This window comes from Marmota marmota, unplaced genomic scaffold (assembly GCF_001458135.2).
Source record: "Marmota marmota marmota unplaced genomic scaffold, marMar, whole genome shotgun sequence".
NCBI classification, from domain to species: domain Eukaryota; kingdom Metazoa; phylum Chordata; class Mammalia; order Rodentia; family Sciuridae; genus Marmota; species Marmota marmota.
Genome location: NW_025999853.1, coordinates 23797507 through 23820321, shown reverse-complemented (window position 1 = coordinate 23820321; position 22815 = coordinate 23797507). Strand labels below are relative to the sequence as shown.

General features: G+C 32.3%; 1 protein-coding gene across 2 annotated transcripts in view; it reads left to right on the top strand.

Annotated features, from left to right (window-relative positions):
- The window catches only part of Nts (neurotensin), a 30527-nt gene extending 12090 nt beyond the window's left edge, over positions 1 to 18437 (top strand). The window contains exons 2-5 of one of the 2 annotated variants that reach the window (XM_048804372.1): positions 8643 to 8801; positions 11082 to 11143; positions 14920 to 15144; positions 18055 to 18437. In XM_048804372.1, coding sequence (XP_048660329.1) covers positions 8729 to 8801; positions 11082 to 11143; positions 14920 to 15144; positions 18055 to 18207 — 513 coding nt within the window. In that variant the 5' untranslated portion in view covers positions 8643 to 8728 and the 3' untranslated portion in view covers positions 18208 to 18437. Of the gene's footprint in view, positions 1 to 8455; positions 8802 to 11081; positions 11144 to 14919; positions 15145 to 18054 lie in introns of those variants that run through there. The other variant, XM_015482653.2, reaches the window with a different exon arrangement.
- Positions 18438 to 22815: the final 4378 nt, after the last annotated feature.

The following is a 22815-nucleotide window of genomic DNA, read 5'->3' as shown; positions in this document are numbered from 1 at the left end:
TCATTTTTGTTAACCTCAATATTTTACAAATTTCTTTTTTAAATGACTTCTTTGGTCCATTTATTGTTAAATAGCATGTTATTTAATTAACACGCAATTTTTTATTTTCCAAAATTTCTCCTATTATTGATTTCTAGTTTCATAAAATTGTGGCTAGAAAATATCTTTGATATTATTTCAATCTGGAAGATATTCTTAAATGAATTATAATGAAAATACAACTTAGAAATTCTAGTTGAAAACAACTGTGACTATGATCTGGTAGAAATTTATTGATGTAAAGGTTGGTATTGAATAAAAAGAAAAGGTTTGTAATCCATGTTATAAGTCTAACTTAAAGAAGAAGAAGAAAGAACAATAATTTCAATCAAAAACAATGAGGAGATAAATAATAATGATAAGAGTGAAACCAATAAAATAGATAAGAAATGATGGAGAAAAATGAAGAAATCCAAAAGTTGTTATTTTGAAAAGATGAATAAAACTGATATATCCCTAGCAAAATTGATCAAGAAAATAAAAGGAAAACACAACAAATATCATCAATAAAAAGAGAATGTTCCTTAAGTCCTACAGAATTGCAGAAAATTGAAAAATATAAACAAATGCATGTTAACAAGTTTGGTTAACTTTGCTAACATAAAGAAATCATTAATAAACACTATAAACACTAATCACTCCAATAATGAATACTTACTGAGACAGCATCTCAAACTGGTAATTGTGACTATATTGTCAAAATTAGTAGAGTTTCATAAAATGGTCACACTGAAATACAAATATTAGGATGTCTGAGTTTTAACATTTATGTTCTTTTAAACTATTCATTACTGATGTCTTAAGTAATTTGTGGTATACCTTCACAACTTGTTTACCAACAAGGACAAAAACCATTCTCTCATTCTCTCAAACAACTAAAAGATCTTATGATCCAGGTTTCCGTTTCTACATGGAGAAAGAACATCTAAAGTTTAGTAGCAATGAGGGGGCCATCTTAAATCAGACTAAAGTGGGACTTATTGCCTGCCTGGGTCTTATAAGTTTCTGAGTATGATTCTGTGACTTATAAACATGTTCTTCTGAATTCATAGCCAAAGAGGACAAAGAAGAAAGGAGATAATGAAGTAAAAGGTTATCTGAGATACATGATTCAGAGGCTAAAAGACCTTTGTTTACTGGAAGATAGACAGCAACAGAACTTTTATGCCAAAAGCAAGATATTGTCTAGAATAAATACAACAAAGACAGACTTGTCCTAAAGGAAAGCCCCTTTTATGGTGACTAATACCTTTTGGATGTGTTCTAACTTGTTGTAAGAATGCTAGGTTAATACTACAAAAACTCACAAAGAATAAATTAAATTCTCAAAATAACGTTCTTCCCTTGGGAAGAGATGTGAGATTAGACCTATGCAGTCAGAATCAATCTGATTTAGAGTTGGGAGGTGAAGGAAATTTATAACGCACTTAAACTATGTGGACTGTTTCTTTCTCTGGAATATGAAAGTATCAGACTAGTTTCATTAATTTCTTTTTAGTTTTAGTACCCTAGAAATAAATGGATTGTAACATTAAAAATGTAGACTAAGTCAAGAGTTCCTGTTTGCTCTTTCCATTCTGTACATACTAGTGCCTCCACCTAGAGTACAAACTGAGAAATGTTCTCCTTCCCAGGCCACTAGCTTCCAGTTCATTGGACTGCAACCTCACTCTCTCCCTATCATTCTTTCCACACTTTCTAATATTCTACCTCAGTTAAAACAATACAGCCATACAAAGGCCATGTAGATTCTATGTAGTCCATTAATAAAAAGGATTCTGATGAATGATCTTCATATTTATTTAAGATGTATAACACATTTCAGCCTGCAAACGGAGAAAAACATTGTTTAAAGGATAAATTAGAATAAAAATCATGTCTGAGTCTTTACTAAATGTACTTTTAAGTAAAAAGTATTAGCCTTTTATTTGATATAATGTTTCTTGCAGCATATTAATATAATCTTTTTTGAATTGCTAATTGGATATGGTATTAATGTCAAAGATTAGCTGTTGCTTTGGAAATGAATGTATTTTCAGTCCTATCCACTCAACATAACAAGTCCACTTTTCCTTTTCAACTCTCTAATTTCTGTGTTTTTTAAAAATATATACATTGGGAATATAATCCTGTGAACACTGTGTGTTATTTACATGAAGTCAAATTAACCTGGCATAGGGCCTGTCATACTGTCATAAAGCAGCTTTCAATAAATGAACTTCAGGGTGGAGAGTTAGATTATTCTTAGGTCTGTTACAGTAGTTCTTTCTAGGCTGAAAATGCTATCCTGCTCTCTTTACCATCTGTGAGAGCTTGCTGGTACTATTCTTTCTGTAAAAATTGGAAGCACTGACATTGCTGTTAACATGACCATACATCCACTTACTCTCAATAACATCTCATGAAATGTCAATTGCAGTTTAAAACAATATTCAAGCCTCTTTGAAGGAAAACAGTCTCTCATAGTATCTCATTTGGCTAGGAATCACTTCGAGAGGAGATTTGCTTCCTGGGTTTAATAGTTCACAGATTGAAGAATAAAAATGTCTTTATGACAGGTGAGAGGGAGATATCTATCCTAAAACTACTAAGAAGGAGTGTATTCAATTTTTTTAATTCATGCAATTATCAATATTTATTGAATGCCTACTACATAGAAGCATCATGTTCTGAAAACTTAAGGAAGCAGGACAAAAAGTTACCTGCTTTTACTTATAAAATGCAAGAGTAAAAATTAATACCGTCAGAGATTCAATGGAGTAGCAATAGAATGGGTTTTAAATAGAAAGTTGTATCAGCTATTTCCCAAAAATTCTGTATAACTACTCAATCACTTACTCATAATTAATTATTTAAGCCTGTCTGTATGGCTGTGTTAGCCCAGGTAACCCTGCTGTAAATTCAAGGATGTCTGCCTTACTGTGCAGGTTTGCAAGTCAGGTGGAAATGCTCTGCTTCCATAAGTTTCTACTCAGGTTGGGATAAAGTTCTTCTCCTGGCAATGGCAGAACAAGAAGGCAAGCATTATGCATCAAGCACATACAAGGTCTTTGTTTTCCTTATATGTGCTGACATCTCATGGACCAAAGCAAGTCCCATAACCAAAGTCAAGGTCAAAGAGTAAGGAAATATATTCCATCCACTCCAGGAGGAGGCAGGGAAGGCATATTTGCCGAACAGTACTTGAATCAGTGTTCATTGAAGACCTCTGAGGAAAAAGCTTGACATGTTTGAAGAAAACCCAAAGGCCATGTGCTTGAAACATAGGGACTGAAGAGGAGAAAGATGGGATATGATGGCACAGAAATAGAGACTAGTGAGACAGCTGTTGTCAGGGAATGGTTCTAAGTATAAATTAAAACCTTCAGTGTTTTAAAAAGATTGATAAGAACTTGACTACTGGTGACAACATTGAAAGGGATCAAGACTACTTTAAGGAGAGTGTTTGGGTGATGTCACTGCAGCTCAGGGGAAAGATGCTGGTAACATGAAGCTGGATGATGAAAGTGAAGTATGAGAACACAGTTGGATTTGGAATATATTTTGATAACAGATTTGCACCTCCACAGGTTCTTGATAGCTTGAAAGTGGTAGCAGGGGCTGGGGAAGAGAAAAAAACAACTGTAACTGGATCCCAGTATTTTGATATTGGCCACTTAGTAAATCCTGGTTACAATAATCGAACTAGTGGAGGGAGGGTATTTTTAGAAACTTGTTTAGATAAATCAAAAGTTTTACTGTGGACAGTAAGTTAATCCCATGACATTCCAAGTAGAGCCCCCAAGGATGGGATTTTAAATATACACTTTGGGTAATCAGAGACTCAAATTGGGGAATTATGAGGACAACAATACAACAATAGGTTTCAAACTCTTTGAACTCATCAAGATCACTGAGAAATGACCATCAATTAAAAAATAGAATAAAGAAATATGATATAAAATCACCATGTTGCAAATTCAACATTTAATATGATCTTAATAAAAAGTGTTTCACTGAGGTCTGGAGCTTAGTGGTAAAATGCTTGTCCGGTTTGCACAAGCTCCTGGGTTTGATCCCTAGCACTGAAAACTACATAAAATGAAAATGAAACAAAAAAACCCACAAACATAAAATGTCACATTTCATTGAATCTACTATTGCTAAATGGTAGCTTAAGTGCATCTGTTTAGTTTGGAGCAGTGCAGGTAAAACAGAAATCTTCTTAGACTTTTTAACAAATTTTAAAAAGGGGGAAGTTAGAGAAATGATTTTCTTTCAATAAAATCTCATCTCATTTCTTAGTTTGGATAATTACACTAATTTTTAAACCTAAAAACATAAAAGGAGATGATTGTCAGGAACATTTTTTTTTCCTGTGATGCTTTTATTTTAGTCTTATGCAGAAAGGAAGCCAAGAACGATTACCTGAGCATTATCCATATGTTGTGGGTGATGAGTTTGTGGGTGTCTTTATTTTCTAAGATATGTGAAACACAGTTATGGGTGAAATAAGCAATACTGCCGTATAGAATATCCTTAGTTAAATATGGTGATTCATTAACATGTGGGTCCCAAGCAGGGAATGTATTGCAATTAGAATTTAAGTTGCAAAATATTCATTGACTACAGAAATCCACTATCAATTTTTCCAAGTTAATTGTCTATGAGGATGCAAGAACAGAGACAGGAAGAACCAAAAGGAAACGAGCTGGGAATTTGTAGAGATTATAGATAAACTGTGGTTATACTTAGATTGGGAAATTGAACATTTTGTTTCCATTTACCTAAGTCTCCAAGGTCTGAATTATACACATTTAATATATAATATAGTATGTGTGGGTGTGGGTGTGTGCATGCACATATCTATCTGTATATCTAGAAAATGGTCTTTAATTGAAGAGAAAAATCAATTTGGTTTACAAAGAGATTGACATCCTTGTTTGTTCAGATGAATCAGAATTGTAGCTTCAAACCAGGGATTCACTTAGAGAAATAGAGTAAACCCATAATTTATCCTAAACATTCTACTGATAAATGCACATGATCCCAGGGTGATCTTCTCAAATGATGTTTTAGAATTGATTTTTCAAATCAGGGAGGGAAAGAGTGACCGAGAAAAAGCTGAGAAACTGGATAACTCAAAAGGCTTGTGTAAAATAAGAAGATTAATGACAACACAGGAGTCCTGAGAGATATGGATGAAAGAAATGATAAAAACTGAAACATGACCCATCAGATATCTAAAATAATTGACATTTTAATTCAGTTTAGTCGTATGTTTTGAGCATTTATGGAGTGTAAACCTTGGAAGAAATACAGTGGGTCCCTTTCTTTCAATGGTTCACCATAAACCGTATGAGCAAACTACTGATGAGCATTTAGCAGAAACTAGGTAAAGTAGAAATGGATAAAAATATTTTCAGTATTTGAACCGAAGGTTTGTTTTGAATAGATCATAAGATATATCAGTTTTACTTTTTGATATGCTGGGGATTCAACTCAGGGGTGCTCTACCGCTGAGCTACAACCCCAGCCTTTGTATTTCTATTTTGGTTCAGGATCTTGCTAAGTTGCCCAAACTGACCTCCAACTTGCAATCCTCTTGCCTCAACCTCCTGAGTAGCTGGGATTATAGGTGTTGCATCACTGCTCCTGATAAAGATAGTCTTTTAAAAATAAGAGATAACATCACAGAGGGATAGACAGAATGGTCAAAGGGAGACAGACCACAGATTCCAGATAGTAGAAATGCCACAGGACAAGCCATAGACTATGTAGGTGTGTGTAAGAGGGACCAGGGAGCTCTAATGAGGTGAGGAAATCTCCAAAGATGGTGGAAGGATCACATGGAATGGAAGGAGTGCCATTCATCAAGCAATTCTGGAGCTTCCCCATCTCCAAATTAAATAAGCTTATAGATCACACCTTCTAATTTGTCAATTCTTCAGGGATCTCCATTGATTTTTTTTAGCCAGTATTTAATAAATATCTGACAAATCACAGTAGAAACTTAGAAACCCACATACTGGAGAAATCTTGAAATTGACAAGTACCCAGATAAGTTGCATCCTCTTGAAACTAATGACCTCGCACTGGAAAATAAGCACAGGAAGATCTTTAAATGACAGTGCTAACATTCTTTATTATTACTTTAAAAACTTAATAAAAATTAGAAGAATTTCAGGTGAAAAGTGTTCAGAATAAAAATAGTCCAATCATCTGAATTCATCATTTTTAGGATACTTTTTAAATGTCAATATCCACACTTAATCTCCTTTCCTAAAAAATAAAAAATAAAAAATAAAAAGAAAGGAAGAAAGAAAAAAAAAAAAAATGTCTAATTGGTTGTTCTGTAGCTTGAAGATACTAGGGCTAAAAAGGAAAAGGGTTGCCTATTTTAAAAATACCTATTAGAGGTCAGATATTGTTTATCTACATCATAACTTTAACAGAAAAAATTAGTTATCTTTTTCCCCCCAAAGTAAAATTGCATATAAAATCTATTTAGTTTTTAATTATTTGTTATTAGTTAATATATATTCTCCAATTCTTTCAGATTTGTCATATACGTAAAAAAATTTTCTCACATTAACAACTAATAGTCATGTTGTGTACATAAAATGAATTTCCATCATTCCTTCTCTTTTGTTTCCTAATTAATTAGAAATAATTTTGTCAGCATTTCCCTGAGCTTCACTTAGTGAAGAATCACTTGAGGAAAATAGGAATCACACTTCCTTTTTACTATTAGACTGTTATCACACATTTTAAAAAATTATTCTTTGCATTTGCAATTCAAAAGCAGGGACAAATAATTTAAATACTATGCAAAGTATATAATTTATGGATTTCTTCATCAAAGTGGCTTTAAGGATTCTATCAAAAAGATGCTTTAGATAATAAGGGAATAGTAAACACAGTTCTCAGAACAAGTGAAAATAAAAAGGCTTTTAAACTTCCACTGTGCCCCCTAATGGTAGGAAAGAAAAAAAATCTAGACATAGATTTTATGTTTCTTTTCCAGTTAATTATTCTTTATAGAAAACTCCCTCCAGGTCAGTAGTTTTCAATATGTGTTTTATACAAGTTAAAATATACAAAGTAATAAAAACACTAGCTATTGTTAAATTTCAGGTCATTAAATTTTAGGAATGATTCCTTGCTATTTGAAATAATCATTAGATGTTTGGGATTAATTCCTTTTCTAAGGTTTAATATAAAAATGAAGCAGTTAATCTCATAATATATATTGTACAATATAAGTCAACTCTTTGGGAATCAATCCATATCTTCCTCTCAATTATGTCTGCATTATTGTTTAAAAATCAAACAAATCAGACACTTTTAACTTTATTCACATCCCAAATAGCAGTGTTTGTTCAACTCATTCCATGGATCCTCATTATTTAGGATTTGCCTTTCAGTGATAGAAATCTCTAATGCAAGAAGAAAGCTTCATTACAAAAGACAATTTGAACAATTTTCTTTTGATAACCCAAAGGAGGGAATAAGTATCATTTAAGTTCACCAAATACATGAAGATTCTGTCTTAGAAATGTGACTCTGGGTGGGGGAGGGTGGATATATAGAATTTTCTTCTTTCTGAAAGTACAGTATCCTTTTTGGGGAGGGGGTAAAAGGAAGACTCATTAGGGAAATAAATTTGATGCAATCGTGAAATATAATAAGAAAAGGAATATAAAAAGAATGAGAAATAGAAGCAGGAATGAATCCTAAATGAGGTGATCAATGCAAACACCAAAAGAATAAAGAATCAGAAAATAATATTAATAATAGTGATATACATTTCCACCTTCTAACACACGAACAATTTATAGCTTCATTTTATAAACATGAAATTGGTTTTCTACAACATTGAACCACAAGTCAACATATATAATTCATCCATTATCTCAGTTACTTGTAATAAAAACTTTACAGTTTAACAGGAAATTATTTCTATTCCTTGGAGCCACTATTCTTTCTTCTTTACTGATTTTCTCCCTTTTCTCTAAACTCTTTGACTTAATCTCTATATTATAATTGATTCTCTGATGATCTTCCTTTTTCTTTTAGCCTGTACTATCTAAAACTTATATTCATTTTGAAACCATGAAACATTTGCTCGGAAGTTTAGGCTATACAAAAAATACTCTAATTCTTTTAGGAACTTCCAAACCAAAGAAACCCTTGATTTCCTGCATTCATCCTGGACACATTACTTAAATACTAGATATAATAGACTTTATGTTTCACAAAATCAGAATGACAAATTCCTGGAGTGGGAACATGAAAGAAAATGGGGAGGGGTTGGGAGAAGGGGTTCTGGGGTTCTTTTCCAGGATGCTGTATATGGCATTGCTTTTGGATGACTCCTTCTGTGCGTCAGAAATCCGGAGCAATAGCAGCAATTAGGGAATATCGTCACTTACAGTCAAGGTTCAGAAGTGGGGAAGAGATGAGGGACAAAGGAAAAAGGGAGGAGGAAGTGGGGGGAGAAAGAGAGGGATAGAAATGAGGACAGGAACACCCCTAATCCCTGTACAGTCATGACATCATCCTCCTGCTTAAATATATATAGGGAATGGCCAGAGCATCTCTTATAGTTCTCTCACTTTCAGAGTCAGCTGAAGGCTAGAGAAAGCTCCACAGAAAGCCTTTCAGTGTCTGACTTCTGTGGACTTGGCTTGAGAGAAGGCTGAGAGAGATGATGGCAGACATGAAAATCCACCTGGTGTGCATGATACTCCTGGCTTGCAGCTCCTGGAGTCTGTGCTCAGGTAAGCCGAACAGCATTTCACAAAACCCTTCAGTGATTTCTTTGCAATGTGTTGCTACTTATGTTAATGTATCCAGGGAGAAGAGTTTTTCCTCTTTATTCAGGATTTGCCTTTCCCTTGATAGAAACTGTGAATATTATCTTATTCTGTCTTTCTGTGTATAAGAAAAGAGATTTATTTTTCCCTTTTTAAAATCTGCAAAGCAATAAAAAAGATTTAAGGTAACACTGCATGCCCACTCTGTAATACAATGATGAGAGAAAAACAAACAAATGAACAAAACTTTGAATTAGGTTGGGCATTATATAATGAGAAGTACAGGGAAAGTGACTGTCGATGTGCAAGCTCATCATTAAAACTCATTCCATTCAAAATGCTTTATTCTGATCATCAGGAATTCTCCTGAAAAGTGGTGGCTTCTCCTCATTTATCTTTGTAATTGACTTCAAATAATTTTTTTTTAAAGTCACTGTGTTAGGCTAAAACAAAATAAAATTTGATGAATAAGTAAATAAAGCATTATTTGCAAAAAAAATATTTCTAGAAAATATAAAATCCTCCAAGTCCTTTATGAAAATGTATTTTATGATATATTTATATGATACAGAATGCTATTCATATAATTGCTTTTAATTGCATGTCATTTAAGTTGATGCAAAACATAATTGGAAAATTGGTATTCTAATGTTAATGGAAATATTTAGTTTTAGAGTGTTTTACATATGACAGTTAAGTAGAAGGCATATATTATCAAATATTTATAAATAACACATCTTGAGAATAAGTTTTAAATTTAAAGAAGTAACATGAAATATTATAATGATTACAATATGCTTCAGCTAATGCTTGAAAAATAATTGAATAACCACATCAAAGTGAAAAGGAGAAAAATACATTAAAATAATTTAACCTGCTTTTGTAGCTTTGATACCTCATATGTAACATTGATGTTCAATTCAAACTCATGATTTTTAAGCATAAAATTAAGATCTATTAGAACATAAAATATAATTTGTACAAAGTTTTTCTTTGTTAATAATTAAAAAAGAATTTTGCAAAATTTTATGAGAAAAATACAAACTTTTCTACAATTGTGATTTTATCTAACACATGAGATTAAAGGTATAATTAGACTATGTAGAAAAAGATTAATTGAACATTGTGTCTATTAACTTGAAGTTGCTTGCTGTGATAAACCTAAATTTACAGGGGTTTGGTGAACAGTGTTCATAAATGAATAGTAGAATTTGTCTTTCCTTTTCAAAAGCATATTGCATCTTTAACAAATTGAGTTAAAAGTTCTCTGGTATAATTTAGTTCCTAGATATGAGTTTTAAGAATGGATTCTCTAAGTGTGATACTTACTTTTTATAAAAGTATAGCATAAAAGGAAGATAGAGCCACTTTTAATATATGCTTTGTTTTATCACAAAAGGCCACGAAGTATGAACTGTAATGTTACTATAGTGTTCTACAACTTGTTATTATTACTTGTAGAATTTTCAAAGTTTCAAATGTTCATTAGTGGAAACTTAGGATATTCTAAAAAATTCAGATTCATTTTCAACACTACTTTACATATGTTGATGGACAGATCCACTTTTCCTTACTCATCTTGATAAAATTGTAAAGTAATCATAATTCAAATTCTTGTTTAAAGTAGAAAACAATTCTTTCAAGGAATGTTTTGTAAAATGACATCTCATGTGAAATAAATCTCAGTACTTTTCAATCAATTCCCTTTGGTTTTGTGTTGAAAAAGTTTCTTCTACTCATATTTTCATTATGTTGATTATGAAATATCAATATACATACTTTATATATGTGTGAACTATTGCTGGTAAAAATAAGCTACTCCAGCATATTTGATGAAATCCATGTTATACCATACTATAAAAAATGTTACTGAGATTCAGAGATGATTCTGCAATCTGTATACGGGGGAAAAATGGGAGTTCATAACCCACTTGAATCAAATGTATGAAATATGATATGTCAAGAGCTATGTAATGTTTTGAACAACTAATAAAAAAACAGCTACAAATCACAAGTAATCATGGCTTATTTTCTTAGAAGTGCTTCTATTCTTCTAATCTCCTGCTAGCCTAAAATTAAATTATCATTAATTTATTCTGAATATATTTTTAAAGAAAATAAATGCATAAAAAGACACTAAGCCTCTAAGACTAAATTTTGAAGATTAATTTAAAATATGTAGGTTAAATTATAATTATATAGTGCGTGATTACATAGTAAAGATATGGTTTTGATTTTTCTCAGATTCTGAAGAGGAAATGAAAGCATTAGAAGCAGATTTATTGACCAATATACACACGTCAAAGGTAACTTTTCTTTAACTTGAGGATGAAGAATATATAAATTTTCACTGTCCTTTTCTTATAGTAATAACTTCCCATCAAGACTGAAAAGTTCCTTGGGAGGCATTTCCTTTTGGGGTAAACTTTGAGTTCTAAGGGGTTAAGGGTGTCAATGTGACAGGGAAAGAAACTACAGTAACTCAATCAGCATTATGCAACTTTTACTAAGTAGCCACATATGATTTATGTGGTCATGTAAATGTATTTAAAGAAACTGACTTCCATCCTTAGTGCATCATGTATGATGAAAGGTATATTGGCCTCTAGTGTAGCACTTAAATGAACTTTTCACCTTTTTTATTACATTGTAGAAAATAAAATAGGTTTCCTAAATTGAAAATGACAGAGTATGACAACCTGTGAAGGAAATGTGCTAAAGAGGAAATAGTACTAGACAGGCAAACAGTAGCCTTGAGGTCTACTCCTGAAATTGTGACTTACAAGCTGTTTGATCTTAAACAGTTCAGTTAAGTAGCCTGGCTTTTCCTTTGTTTCCTTTTTATTAAATGCAGTGATTGAAGCTTACAATCATCTAGAAATTTATAGTTCTGTAATGTTTTCAAAAGTTATAAGCTGTACTTTTTATTGTATGGCAACATTTAAATTGTCCCTGTAATGGAAGAGTTATCTGTACCTGATAATTGTTTTCATTAAACCAAGTAAAACCTTGTATCCTGAGCCTTATTAATCCTTTCTTGGGATGTTAAAAGCAAATTTTCTAATTCTCAACCTTTACCTAGAAAGGAAAAAAAAAACTCAACTAGAATATGTCTGATAATCATGCTATCATACTACACTGATAACTCAGAGTTAGTCAGTCAATGTGTATCTAAATATGTGGTCAGGGCATAGGTTTCCAATCAAAAGATTTCTTCTGTAGGAAAAATTTCCAGCTGAGGCAATCACTTGGTACCATGATAATTATAGCACTGCTGTACCAAAGTTGAAGAGACTGTAACCAAGATGGTATCAAGTTAATGTTTTACTAAGTCAAGTATTTAACCTTGTGATAATAGACCCTTTGCTACCATTTATTCAGAATCACATCAGCTTTATGATTCCTCCAACACAAAAATAGGACAATAACTGAAATCAGTAGTCTGTTTTGAAAGATATATTAGATTTCAATGCCTGGTGAAATGTTATAGATTTTATTTCTCAAATTTCAAGTCTACATTAGCACAGAAAGGTCCTAAATAATCCCCCCAAATATGATATAGTTTGGGTACTGGGAGCTATTTGAGAACCTATGTGAGAGTAGAGTTGTGATTATTTTTCTGACCAAGATATTATAAAGATAAACTAATCCTAGTATATGGACTGATTTATTTTTTTCTCTTAAGAGAAATGCATTGCAAACATAGAGGATGAATAATTTTTTCCCATTTCTCCCTTAAATTCATTAAGTGGTAAAAAGTTGAATTTCAATGCCTCTTTTTAATCAAGAGATAGAGTCTAAGATAAGTAGGTCACAGAATTTTAATTGTTCCAATTTCATTGCTTATTTCTTATTTTTATAAAATTATTTTATCATTCATTTATAAGAAAGGTTATTCAATCATTTATGCTGTGTTTATAGCACTATGCAAGTGAGAACTCTAGATTTATAACCATTTTAAACAAATTGCTACATTTAAACATTGGATAAGTATAGTATTTGATGTTGGTATGAATACAACTCTATTATTAAATTCTCTTGAAAGCTTTAGTTTTCCTTTTTTTCTATTTCATAGGTAAGATAAGTGAGAAATTTCAATTTTATAGTAAAATTGTTTAGATATTGGAATATTATTGCTGAAATACACCTAGGCAACAGAAAGTGAAGAGAGATTCTAATGGAAAAGAAATGGAATGTAGAGAAGAATTTTTTTCTTCTCATAAACAGTTTTCTTTATTATAAATGCTAGTGTTTTGATATAGTCTTATTAAGAAAGGGAATCTGATACAGTATATCTTTAGACTATCAAAAAGCTAATTGAATATTCTAATTTTCTGTGATCAAACTCAATGCCTTTCATACAGAAGGTGTTCAAAGATGCTTATGAACTAGCAATTGGAATGCAGGATTTAATAATAAACTCATATTTTATATCCAAATGTAAAAACTTTGAAACTCCATGACAGACAGATGACTTTGATTATTTTCAATTTGGTGAAGTCTTTCAATTTATCCATCTGCTCGGTTCATCTGAGTTCGGTGAATAACAGGTAGTGACAGTTCGTCATACCACTTAGGTCACATTTAATACAGGAAAGAAATTTGAGAAGCATCATGAGCAATATTAGAAAGTTAGACCTTTGTAGTTCAAACCTTCTACAAATATGTTTCCAAATACATGTCCCTTGGTTGTCATTTGGTCAAGATGGTTCTTCCTGCTGTGCTTCCTCAGTGGGACAGGGGCTTGGTGACTTTTTACTCTATGTATTCTGCTTAGTAATAGATATTTGCTTAATGACATCTTTCCAGATTTATAAAAGCAAATTCGTTTATGTGTTTTCATGGTAATTTGTTTTTCTTCATATATAATCAAAAAAGATAATTATCATTTGGCTGTAATATGTCAAGAAAGGTTATAACTAGATCTACATCCAGATTTCCCCATAGCTAACTGTTTAAAAGTATTTGAACTGCTGCTTTTGTTGTATGCTACTTACTCATTTGCACCCGATTCAGTTTTTTAACACTGCCTTCTATTCTGGTAGGTTTCATGTTTATTGCTATTCTATTAATCTATCCCATTGATTACTAAGCTTTAAAATGCATTTTAATAATGGGCATGGTAAGACTTTCCTTATTACTATTTAATTTTTCTAAATCTTCTATTACTATTTAATTTTTCTAAATCTTCTTGGTTATTCTTGACACAGTCATCCTTTGAATTTACCTTCTTTTGCCAAATCCTCATACAACTTCTAGTCTCCCCACATTTTTTTCCAATTGAGACATTGATTTGCAAATTGCACTATATTTGGATAGTAATTCAGAGAAAATGGTTACCTGATATTGTTATCAAGCCTGTCCATCATGTCTTTGTCATCATTAAATCTGTAGCTTTTATAAGTCCTTCAGGAAAAGTTTATACTTTCCTTTATCTGTGCTCTTACACATTTTTGCTAATTTTTAATTAATTTGTAATAGGTTCTCCTATTTCTTTATATGTTTCCTTATTGGTTACTCTTGACATTGAAGAATAGATGATTATATTAATTATGGTTTCAGACAAAATATTATTAGAAAAAAAGACAATTTCAGAAAATATTAAAATTTGCAAATAACTTGGTCAGTTGTGGTACTGGCCATGACAACTATTAATGTGTGAAATATTCAATGACCTCACATTATTGTAATTGTCAAAATTTATCAATAAAAATTTATTCCATGCTTCCTTTCACATTAAGCTGAAATGTAACAGAGAATAGTATTTTTGAATTTTGAATTTTTTCATCTGATTATATACACACATATTTATAGATTTCTACTGTTATTTTCATTTTCTTTCTTAATTTGCTCTGTGTGATCTGCATCTGAATGTGTGTATAACTTCATCCCATTCTATTACATAGGTAATATGAGGTACTGGCACCATGCAACTTTGTGACATGAAGGTACTCAATTGATAGTACTGTATTTATTAGAGTAACTATTAGACTCTAAAGTATAATTGTGTAACATAACAGAAGTTCATGTATTTATTTGTATAAGTTTGATTGCAATATCTTTTCTTTTTTCTATATTTCAGATCAGTAAAGCAAGTGTTCCTTCATGGAAAATGACCCTGCTAAATGTTTGCAGTTTTATAAATAACTTGAATGGCCAAACTGAGGAAACAGGAGAGGTTCATGAGGAAGAGCTTGTTACAAGAAGGAAACTCCCTGTTGTTCTAGATGGCTTTAGCCTGGAAGCAATGCTGACAATCTACCAGCTCCAAAAAATCTGTCACAGCCGAGCCTTTCAACACTGGGAGGTAAAATGAAAACAAAATATGAGTATAATTATATTTATACTAGTTAGCTTTCATTTGTATTGATTTTTATATCCTGGCCAGATCATAACCGGAAGACTTACAAATGTTAAAGAAGAATAAACCATGTGTTGAGGTCAACATTGCTTCAGATCTTCAAAGTGTCCTTCAAATATTTGGAGTTTAGCAAAAACATTTTTCTTCAATCTTAAAAAGGAGGATATATCTTTAGGCAGATTTGATCCATATGCTTTTACTGTGCATAAATGGAAGGCATACTTAGGCAATCTTTGTTGGTGGTGGTACTGGTGGCATGTCTAAGAAATTTAAGAAACTCGAAATGTTTTCTTAAAAACACGTGTATGTGTATTTATCTATAAACAAACACTGAACACAAAAAGTGTCCAAATAAAATGGGAATAAAGACACAAAATGTTCCTTTTGTATATATTAGTCAAATAAAAAATATATTTACATAAGTAAAAGTATAAAATCAGGATCTGTATCGCTTTTATTCCAGTTTTATTTGGAACTCCCAGGTTTGTCTGTTCATAAGGGGTTTGGGGAACTTTTGTATTTGAATATGTTAGGTAAATGAATTTGTTTAGTTTATAAAAATATATATAAAATAGGAATCTATATCTGCATCATTCTGGTTTTAAGAACCATTGTGGTCTGTGCTTATTTATAGATAAACACGTGTGACTTTGTGTGTGTATCTATCTTCCTATTATAATTGAGTGGTGGATTTCAGGTATCAGAATACCTGAGCAGCTGAATTTGGTCTATCACAGACAAAATAGCCAATTGCCATAATACAGATTTAAAACAAAGGACTAGATTGGTGACTTCCTGACTTTGGTTTACAAATATTAATTTGTTTGCAAAATTTTAAAAATGATTTAATAATGAAATTTGACTTGTATTTAGTTAATGTCCAGAGCTAGCCATTTAGAACCAGAAGATAGTTTGAAAGTAACTAATACTTCTTTCTTGGGTTTGCACAATCTAAATGTATAACATTAAATCTGTGAAGGAACAGAGTAATAAAACTAGTCAAAACATTTTACATTCATCAAAGTTATGTTCATCCATATTTCAGTGTAGCTGCCAATTAAATATTCTGAAACAATTCCAACATTTTTTTTTCTTTGGACAGGCAACTTAAATGTCAACATTTAAGCTACCATCACTTAGGTATAACCACAATTATCTTCAGTTCCCTACATACTAATTCTAGTTTCACCCCTTCTCTCCTACTGAATAAATAAGCAAACATGAGAGCATTAAAGGAAAAATTATTTGTAAAATTTAATAGTTTGACAATTATTAAAGATAATGTTTTGGAGCTTGGGTTGTAGCTCAGTGGTAGAGTGCTTACCTAGCACATGTGAGGCCCTGGGTTTGATCCTCAGCACCACATAAAGATAAATAAATAAAATAAAGGTATTGCATCCATCTACAACAACAAATTTTTTAAAAAGATAACGTATTGAAAAACACTATGATTTTTTGACTTAATTGATATAAGTTGCTGTAAAAGATAAATTAGAGTTTTGGAAACATGAAAAAAATATTGAGGTTAAACAAGAAAAGAGATAAATATATGCTTTTTTAAAAAAGGAATATTTAACAATTTTCCCAACAAGAGAAACATTTTTTTCAGATTAACCTCCATGAAAAATTTGCTTAATGTTTTATGTACTGAGTTTACACCAACACTGAAGATCTGAGGGTGCCTTCCTTGCTGTTATAACTAACTTGTGACTGTGTGCCATGGAGATGCCTGCAGGAAAGGCAAATACAAGCAGAATAGCTAGTGTTTATTCTAACCAGTAAACAAAAAGATGCTTTCCAGATGAAAAGCCAAAAAAGAGTAGTTTTAATTTTACTTGCTGTACTATTCACTCTTTAATTTTAATTCTGGCTAAATGGTTTACTCTTCAAAATATTGTTTAGGTCAATAAAACTTGAAAATACAAATATAAACATGGGGAAATGTCAATTATATGTTATTTATCCAGAAAAAAAACCCTGAATAAACTATTATGCAGACAAGTCAAGTGCACGTAAGATTGGAACTTTTGCTATTTTAAATGTTTGAGTGATTTAAAAATAAAATTATAATGTCATTCTGAGTATAGTACAAGTAATTACAGACTATGCACAGAGAAACCAAAGATTAAGGAACTAGATTGTCTGACAGTAGCTGGTTTTCCTTCTCTGAAACTGAATAGCTGTGGGTTGAAATAAAATACATGATGATATGATGTTATGCATGTTCATTATAATTTAAATGTCAGTATTAGTTATAGTGACCTCAAAGTTTAGAAAATAACCATAACTAAAGAGATCTTAGTGAGTTAAACAGAGCTTTCCTAAATGCTGATGTATATAACAACTAAGGCAGAGCAGGCATTCTTGTATGACGAAGAAATGAATTTTAGAATGGCCTTCAAGTCACCTTGGAAATTGACTTAATTGAATATAAAATCCTGTTAACTTTTCAGTTAAAGTTGATTTACCAGATTCAAAATGATTTTTGTTGTGACAAATGATGTGTTTCATACAATTTTGGTCTCCTCATCGTAAATTCAAGCACGAAAAGTATTCAAGTGTGTATTTGGTGTGTTCTCTTCCCAGAGATTAGTGTTAGACCTCTAAATGTACAGAGATTTTTACAGAGCTTTGCTGTGTTTACAGCCCTATAAACTAGGAAGGACACTGAACAGAGAATCAGAAAGATCAGGTTAGGTCCCATCTCGGCCATTTGACAGTCATGTATCCTTTAATAAAACAATTTCTTTGATGTTACATGTTTTGCTCCAGACAGAAAATAGGATAAAATATACAAAAATGCTCCAAAATGAGAGATTTTGTGCATATAAGTTTCATTTGTGTCCTATTTTTTAGATAATTCAGGAAGACATTCTTGATAATGGAAATGAAAAAAATGAGAAGGAAGAAGTCATAAAGAGAAAAATTCCTTACATTCTGAAAAGGCAACTGTATGAGAATAAACCAAGAAGACCCTACATACTTAAAAGGGGTTCTTACTACTACTGAGGAGATATACATTTTCTTTACATTTGATTGTGATTTATCATCCTTGTTTGAATACTAATTATATATGTGTGAAAATGTGACAAAATATGCTTATTTTGACTCTTCCACAATTGTAGTTTTTTGGGTGTGATTTTTCAGCATACATATAAATTGGACTAAATGTTTTCAAATAAATCTACATCTTGAGCATGATGTGTTATGTATAATTGGAATAAACAGTTATCACGTTACATATAGAGTGTTTTGTAGTTTTGCAAAACACATTATGGGTTGTTTAAACAGTCAAAATGTTTGACATTTTATGAGAAATTCTAACAAAGTAGGACAGCAAAGTCTAGCCTATATTATTATTAATACAAAACAAAGTAATGGCACATCTTCTGTTATTTGACTGAGTATTTTATCAAATTGAGAGGAATACTTTCTTTTTTCAAGGCTCACTCATGTATCTCATATATAAGGATAGTTATTGTGGGCCCATCAGAAAGACTGATTAGTGGCCTGTTGTTAATTTTGCCTGCTGTAGTGAATGGTTTTCAAGTGAAATTTTGTCTGTGCAATGAATTTGATAGCTAATAAAAGACAATAAGCCATCAAAATTATATGCTTCTCTGCAGATTACTTCCATTGGAAGAGTTAGTTTTTATTGACTTTTGACTTTTTCCCACTTTTCACATTTTGACCCAGGACGTGACACCTTTATTTTTTAATTTATGGAGTTATCTGTGTGACTAATATTTTTTTCTCTTTTGGGGGGCATATTTGAGCCAAAAGCTATACTTCAAATATTCTTCTTGCATAGCCTTTACATTTCATCATGAATAGTGTATTTCAGAGTCTCTCTTACTGAGGTCTGTCTAGGAAGACCTCTTCTTATAGAATTGTAGCCTCATCATTGTCATCTATGAAAGGTGAAATCAGGGCTTAAGTTGTTATACATTCTTTAGAAATCCAGTTCTTTTGATGAGATTATCTTTCTCCTTGGTGTAATCCACTCACAGAGTATGATTTAAGAGCAGCTACAGATAGCTGCAATTTTCTCATAAAACCCTTACTTTTCACAACCTATGTCCCACGATCTTTTGACATCTCATCAAATTCAACATCAGTAAACACCCAAGAGATCAATTGTAAGGAAACTACTTCATATTGATTAAGAATGTGTTCTCTGTAGTTAGATTGCTCAGATTCAGCTCCACTGCTCACTAGTAACCTTGGATAACTTATTTAACATCTGTGTTTCTTTATTGTGCAATGTGGATAATGATAGGAATTGGAAGGATTGAATGTACTGATATGTATATATAAAATGCTTAGAATTATCCCTGAAATTGTACTAAATTTAGCAGTTATAATTAGTTAACAGTTTCTGTTAAGGAAACAGCCATCACAAAACATATTTCCTTCTTTACTTCATTAGCCAACAATAGTTCAGCCCTCCTAGATCATACATTATCATCAAAATTCTGTTTTAAGCCAATATTTACCATCTTCTATCCCTTACACCCTTTCACTGATTTGCTCTGGAACTCATAGTCATTGCTTCCCAAACAGCCTTCTCTGCCATTAACTGATTTTTCCTTCACATTGCACAATATAGGGTCTGGAAGTGAGATGTGTGTTATGGAAAATTCCATACCATTTTCCTTTCCAATTCAAAATCTATTATTTGAAATGAAGAGCATAAGACAATTCCATCTATTATGTTTTGAACAGCTATTCTCCCTAGTTACTTGCTTTATGCACTATCCTTTAGGATGTGCATACATGTAGAAGATCCATCTAGACATCTCCCTTCTCGGTTTTTGAACATCTTTACTTTATAATAAATATTTACCACTGCATCTCAACCAATCACTTCCTTGGTCATTACATAGAATTTTTCACTGCTAATATTGTCAGTCCTTCCAAAATCTCAACTTTATGCCTTCTGTTCTATAATTATCATCTTTTCTTTCCAGTTCACATACATCTAGTACTTGCATTTACAATTATGATGCAGTCCAATCAATTAAATCAAACTCTTTTTGTTTTTTACCTTCTAATAATGCCTCAAGTTTCATTTTATTTGGCTCGGATTTTACGTTCTAAAAGTGAAATCACCCTTAACTCCCTGCCCTATCTCAATTGAGCATGTCAAAAGACAACTGGTTAAACACAAATTTCTCCTGATTCTAACCTCACCTGGAAGGTTTAATATACTTGGAGAAAAGTGCCTAACCTTGCTGAACTAAAAACCTAAAATTTTTGTTTACAGCTCTTAAGCCCTTATTTATGTCCAGAATTTCTTCTACACTTTCCTAATACTTTTTGCACCTGATTCTCACTGATGTTTGTTTCAAGTCTTCTCTTCTTTCTCCTCCTTTCCTTGTAATGACTTTCTAACAAAAACTTTACCAAGTTTTTTTTAAAGAAGAAAATTGAATCATTCCTCTCTCTTTCAATTATAACAAACCTGTGTCTCTCTTCCAAACCCCTGCTCTCTTCCTCCCCTTCCATTTCATTGAGGAAATGCCCTTCTCTTCTCAGGGTCATTTCTTTACTTCCCCATCTTAGTAAATGGTCTAAAACCTTGTTCAGGTTAAAACACTAGAAATGATTCTTAACTCCTTTCTTTATCAGATACCCTCCATGTAGTTCCATTAAGAAGTTTGTTGACTTTGTATTCAAACTACACCTCAAATTTATGTACTTCTAGCCACATCCACAAGTATCTAAGTCATTTTCCCCGTGGAGCTATGGTAATATCTTCCTAGCCTCTTTCCCTGATATCATTTTCATCCATTCACATGGCATAGCACCATTTTAAAAAGAAATCATAAATTTGATACCTCTCTCCAAATCCCAGAATGGGTATTCAACTTCTGGTTCACCATGTGAGAAGCTTAGAAGTCTCCTCCCCATCCCATCAACAATAAAGAGATGAACAAACTGAAAAATGAATGAATCTTTAGATCCATAAGAGAAGTCATGGGGCAAACCACTGTCCCTGAAATTAGAGAGTGAAGCAGGTAAGTACAGTAATTCCAACATAATGAAATGGAAATTCCCAAGTACTAATGTTTATTTGAACCATTGACTGAGTAGGAGGTCTGAAATAATAATAAGAAAATCCCTGGAGGTTCACTGTGAATATGTCTGGGAGGAAAAAAAATACAGGGTGACCCAGTCCTCAGAAGGCCCTCATGCTTTTTGAATTACACCTAGGTTAGTTCAACTTATTTTATACAGTGAATACTGGGGAAAGTCCTATTTTTTTTTTCTGAGAGGGATAGGGAAAAAGGAATCATTTAAAAATATACCTGAGTATTTCGTTATTTCTTTAAAAAGGTCTGTCCTCAGTAGAAACTATTTAACTATAGCATAACTTGTTAGGATTTTATCAGAGCCTCACTGACCTTGGGGAAGGTGGTGGGAACAGGTAAGCCATGAGTAGTGGGAACATGGAAATTACAGGGTTAGTTCTATAGATTGAGCCTATGTACTTCTACTCAACAATTTTTTAAAGAAACAATTTACACAAGGTCATCCTGGCCCTTTTGTGATTTAAGATAATAGCCCACAATAAACAACATGTTATTCTCAGGACTAAGAGATATCTACCCAAGATTTCTCCTTTGATAAGAGGAAGACAGATTGACCTCTTCTCAGACTACCACAAAATCTATTTTTTAAAGAATATTCGTTGGGGTTGTGGCTCAGCAGAAGAGCACTCGCCTAGCACGTACGAGGTGTTGGGTTCTATCCTCAGCACCACATGAAAATATATAAATAAAATAAAGGTATTTTGTCCAACTACAACAATAACAACAAAAAAAAATTAAAAAAAAATACAAGTTGCAGATAAAACCGGTCAGCACAAAGATGAACAAAGTTGCCACAAAGTCCTTGGCATATTACTTAATTTTATTGTAGTTATACATTTTTACCCTCCAACCCATAGATTCTGCTTAAACCCTCATGAGTAAGACATGTGCAATAGACATTTAGAAGTCTGCTACAATCCAACTGTCAATCAAGAAGTAGGAGCAATGCTTGAATGCCCTTTAACTTCAATAAACACTAGGACACAGAGAAGGCAGCTGTTGATTTCCTATGTGAAATGACTTACTTTCTCCCTTGAGAGTGTCTTTTTCCTCTTCTTTCTCATCTAATAAATTTTGCCATACTTGTACTAGGCCTTGTGTCTTGCTTGAGCAACTTTTCTCTTACAAAGACCCAAGAGATGAGAAACCTAGCTTCTGATAACAAAGAGAAATACCCAAATGCAGCTCTCTATAACCATTCTGTTCTGATTAAGACAGTGCAGGGAGAGAATGCAGAAGCATGTGTGATGTTTACAATACAGAGATACAGCATCACTAAAAGAACAAAACCTAATTAAAGGCCTATATTATGCACTTTCTCACACACACTCCCCTCCTTCCTCAGCACCACAATAATCAAGGAATTCTTAAAACAATTTATTTTACTTAGTATATCGTGTTGGGCTACCAAGAAAAAAATTATAAAGCATACTAAGAGGTTTTATTAAAAAAAAAAAAAACAACTTAAAGAAACAGAGCAAATATTTGAACTTGACTCAGAGCTGGTCAGGTTGTTGAATTA